This window comes from Austrofundulus limnaeus, unplaced genomic scaffold (genome assembly GCF_001266775.1).
Source record: "Austrofundulus limnaeus strain Quisiro unplaced genomic scaffold, Austrofundulus_limnaeus-1.0 Scaffold497, whole genome shotgun sequence".
Classification (NCBI taxonomy): Eukaryota; Metazoa; Chordata; class Actinopteri; order Cyprinodontiformes; family Rivulidae; genus Austrofundulus; species Austrofundulus limnaeus.
This window is the reverse complement of record NW_013952899.1, coordinates 185,902-190,577: the sequence shown is the minus strand read 5'-3', so window position 1 is coordinate 190,577 and position 4,676 is coordinate 185,902. Positions and strand designations below refer to the sequence as shown.

At 38.7% G+C, this 4,676-nt stretch overlaps 1 protein-coding gene across 2 annotated transcripts in view; it reads right to left on the bottom strand.

Moving 5' to 3' along the window:
• Window positions 1-4,676, bottom strand: part of LOC106530177 (F-box-like/WD repeat-containing protein TBL1XR1) — a gene marked incomplete in the record, with an annotated part of 34,949 nt that overhangs the window by 22,685 nt on the left and 7,588 nt on the right. For both annotated transcript variants that reach the window (XM_014025760.1, XM_014025761.1), the window contains 3 exon segments: window positions 1,736-1,952; window positions 2,131-2,276; window positions 2,432-2,534. In XM_014025760.1, the coding sequence (XP_013881214.1) occupies window positions 1,736-1,952; window positions 2,131-2,276; window positions 2,432-2,489 (421 nt within the window).

Genomic DNA, 4,676 nt, shown 5'->3' with positions numbered 1-4,676 from the left:
TGTTAAAAATATATATATTTGTGTCAATAAGCCTGAGTGGTCTGTTGACTGACTGTTGTATTTGTTCAAATAATTGTTATGGGCAGGTTACAATATAAAAAATTGTCATAATCATGTCTTGTGATTATTTGACAGGAGTTTTACTTTTAAAATGTAAGTGTATTTAATTTAGTTATAATGTAAATACAATAAAAATTAAACCAAGATTTAGAATAATTATCATTTTGATCCACACAATGGTAATGTCTGACTGGGCCTCGTGACACTTTATGTTCAATAAATTGGGCCCCGAGGTCAAAAAGGTTAAGAACCCCTGAGATAGACTATATAAGATTCAATTAATGAAAATTGCAGACTTTCATGTTCTGTAAATTGTATTTAAAACAAAGCTGCTTCTGTTGATCATTGTTTTTTTTATAAGCAGCCCTCCTAGTAGTCTAGAGGAAACACTGGAAAGGTCTAAAAATAGGTTTTTGAAGATGTTTTTGATAAAACAATTGACTGTGAGTGACTCACTCTGCAATGTTTGCATCTGTTTAATCAGATGTCATATATTATGTATCTCTGTGTGTAACCATGTTAATATTTTTGTAGTAAAAATACAGTACACGTTTTTCTTATATTTAATCAAATTTTAAACATTTTTGTTTCGGGCAGTTAACATTTTTTTATCAGGCAGGTAAAAAATAAATCTTGTCAAACCCAGCCACAGTGACTCATCYTCCTCTATCTGTCCTCTGTTCAACTACCTCCATGTCCTCTCTAACTGCATCCTTCTACCAATACACCCACTGTCCCTCCTCTGGACATGTCCTCACCATCTCAGTCTGGTCTCTAACTTTATCTCCCAGCCCTTCAACCTGGTCTGTCCCTCTGATGATCTCTGTCCTAATCTTCTCCATCCTTGTCTCTCCCAAGGAGAACCTCAACATTTTCAGCTTGAACACTTCCAGTTGTCTCCTGTCTTTTTGTCCATGTCTCTGTCTCCAAACCAGACAACATAGCTGGTTTTGCTTATGGTGGACAAACTGCATTGCAAATATGACAGTCATGTAAAGGTTGAAATATTTTTCGCTGTCCTCTCAGTTGTTTGCTTTGTTTGTTATCCATTCTGAGTTTCCTCTCGTCTTCCTGAGCTTGCATTTTGGATCCTGCATTTTCTGCATTGCCCTGATAAATTTTAACCAACCAGAACATCCCTTTAAAAATTTATATGATTATATTAGCCATCTGACACAATATAAATCCATAAAAACCACTTGTCGTAATGCAGCAAATGTGGACTTCCCTAATTCAGGGAGTCGTTAACCACTTAAAGACATTAAACACTGAGTAATTCAGACTAGCCAGCAGAGGAAGAACAGGATAAATGTCTAACTCCTGATGTGTGTCAGCTCTTTGTGGAGGTATTCAACCATTTAACTGATTCCTGTTTTAAAGCAATTTTCTACAAAACTTCCACTATCAATGGAAATACAGCTAATAAAACAAAGACAGGACAACAGCACTACTGGCTGATGTAGCAAAGCAGATATCATCTAAAAGAAGGCACAGATACAAATACAGTAAACCCTCAAAGTTGCAGTTTTTCATAATTTGCAGGGGTTCTAAGAACAAAACCACCATTATAAAAATATATCTTATCAAAACATTTTGATCTGAAATAAAATCCTGCTGAATATTTTTTGTTGGTTTTAATCAGTAAAAATCAAGACACTGTTRGAAGCCTACTTACTGGCTAAGGCGTGTGATCCATTTTCCTCTCCGTTGGCAGCTCCCTCTCCATTCTTGGCGCCACCCTGGGGTCCTGCGCTGCTGCCGCTGCCTGCTGCCACCTCCTGCTGAGCCAGCTTGTCTTTATAGGCCTGCTGCCTGGTCTGGACTACATCTGGCATAACAGCATCGATCAGAGACAGCGACTCGATGGGCCGTCCATCAAATAAGGTCCCATCCTGCACAGGAAACAGACCAAACCAATATAAACAAAGCCTGAAACTTCTGATTGATGCTTGTTAAAACAAAAGCACAAAAACAAAAACAAAAACGAACAGACACAAAATGTAACAGTGCAACGTTTCTATCCTGAAGATTTCACAAATAATTCCTGAGAATGTAAATATCAGGGCTGACCTCATTGATGCTGACTTCAGCCTCCACATACTGCAGGCCCTTCTGAATGATGGAGATGAGAGCAGCAGGGGGCACCAGGGCGCCGTTGATGTTGGATTGGCTGATGTGGCTCTCTATGCCAAAGGTGAAAGCTGAGTGAGAAAAACCTGGAGGAGGAACGGATAATTGGAAAGTAGGATGAAGTTGGTGCTCATTTGCAAAGCACCCAGAGCTTGGGTATGAAAGTTCATTTGTAATCCTTTTTAAGTAATAAAAACTCCTGAAACTACAGCTCAACTTAGAGGTACTCTTATAGACTTACCTGACTCTTGCAGGTATCTGTAAACCAGAAAATTGACCTCATCACTGCTTATGCTCATTTTGGTCCTGCTGATTAAACCATTGGGTCAGCACAGGATAGGAGCCTGCAAAATAAGAGACCGTGTCAATTTATTAAGMATAAAATTCATCCAAAAAGTGTTTGTCTTTTTTTCCCTGGAGCAGCAAAACTGACTGTCAGATATGTAGTGTAAACACTGCTGTATGAGATAAGCTGAGAACTGGAAAAYAAAATCAAACTGAAGAAAATGAAATGGTTTAAAACAAAAATCAGCCCTCATGGCCTCGATCTGGCAACTTAAAAATGAGTTGGCAAATACGAATGAACACATTTGTAATAATTTTTCAAAATAAACCTGTTTCTTATTACTTATATAATGTGTTTTAAAGAGACTATTATCCGTGAAATGTCCTGTTTCTAAAAATTATTGTCTTTGTAACACTTCAGAAGAACTCAAACTCTTTTAGATATGAGTATTAGTGGAAAAAAATACAATTATTTTCCTCTCAGTCACAGAAAATAATTAATTTCCCACATTTTAATGCCTGTTTCTATTCTGAACCCTGAAGTGTTCATGCTCCTGATCAGGGGTGGATCTAGTGAGCTGTGGCAGTAAAGTGTGTGAGGCAGAAGAGAGGAGTGAGCTGGGCTCTGGGGTAAATCAGCTCTGTGTTGAATCCAGCAGAGTTGTGAAACCGTTGAAACAGCAGCTTCTTTTGCCTGGATTTATGGTGTTTTTCATTCACAGACAATTCTGGTTACTTTTTTGAATGTTGAGGGCCACTACATTAGCTCATAGCTCCGCTGCTGATGAGAGTTATTTTTAGAGCATGCACAGTCCCYGCAGGTACCTGATTGCTCGGGGGTCTGTGTTGGTGATTCTCTATGTAGGATACAAAGTTAATTACACGGATGAGTTAATCGTGCAATACTTTCACCTGTTGCATTTTCCTTGCAAAAGGAAAAAAATAGCTTGCCAAGCTGTAGCACCAGTGCTACATGAATATTTTTATAGCACACACAGTTTTTAATCACTCGTTCAACATATATGTTGCWCTGTACAGCCCTGCTTTAGCTCAATGACTGATTGATACATCATCATGTCTGTCTTGGTGAAAGTAGTGGTGGCCATCTTGAATCAGACTGACTATAGTTAAGCAGCTGTAGACATAATAATTTTAGGTGGTTAATTTCTGAGTTTTGTTCAAATCTGTCTACTTGTTAATGAGATATTTTGCTAACAGACAGATATGTGCACAAACAGGTTCCCTGCTTTTTGTCTTTTGTCAGCAAGTGATAACAGCTTGTTCCAGTCTTCTTTCAGCTGGAGAATCCTCCCCTCTGTAGMCAGAGCACTAGTTTCCATTCTTTAACACACATCTGGAAATGATTCCTACAGTCCTTGATATTTGTTCATGCAGAACCCACATGGCTTAATTGAAAATRTGGAMACAAAYAAGSGGCTGGGAAAAGAGACAGAACCTCTACTGTTTGCTCTCTGCCAGCCCGATGAATGAGTCAACACTTCTCCCAGTGCAGCCCAGAAGCTCAAATCCAAGACCAACAGAGCCAAGAGGACTGGACTCTGGTGAAAGGCCTCCAGTGATCCTGAACAACGTGGTCAGAAAGTCTTAATGGTTACATTTCCAAAGCCCTGTATTTCAACAAAAACAAAATATCTGGACTTTGTTAAAGATAAAACCAGTGATGTGTCTTTTTTTTACCGCCAGTTCTTCTAATATTATTAGCCTAATACTAAGTCTATAGTTAGATACCTACTCGTWTCAAGGGACCTTAATTAATGATGCACAAAAGATGTTAGCTGCAGTGTCTTGGCATAAGCTGGAAGATTATTGTGCTGGTAGAAGGTGTTGTAATGCTGTCTCTTTCTGGGTTGAGCCAATAGCATTAAAGGGATATTTTGCTAGKTATCAGTAACAGCAATCAGCTGTGTTATACACCAATACTTTAGTAAATTAATGTGCAAATGATTAAATCTGCCACTTTTTTAGCAGATGAAGATGAAGAAATCTGTTTTATAGGGATAATTATCCAGTTTTGTATGTCTTACATAAGTGCCTGGTGCCGGCTTTCTGTCCCAGCTGTCTTTTGAATGATGTCACTGCAATAATATCTGCTGCAGGGGTCCCCAAACTTTTTCCTGTAAGGGCCACATAACTTTTCCCTTCTCTGGTGGGGGGCCGGAGTCAGTTTGTAACAGAAAAAG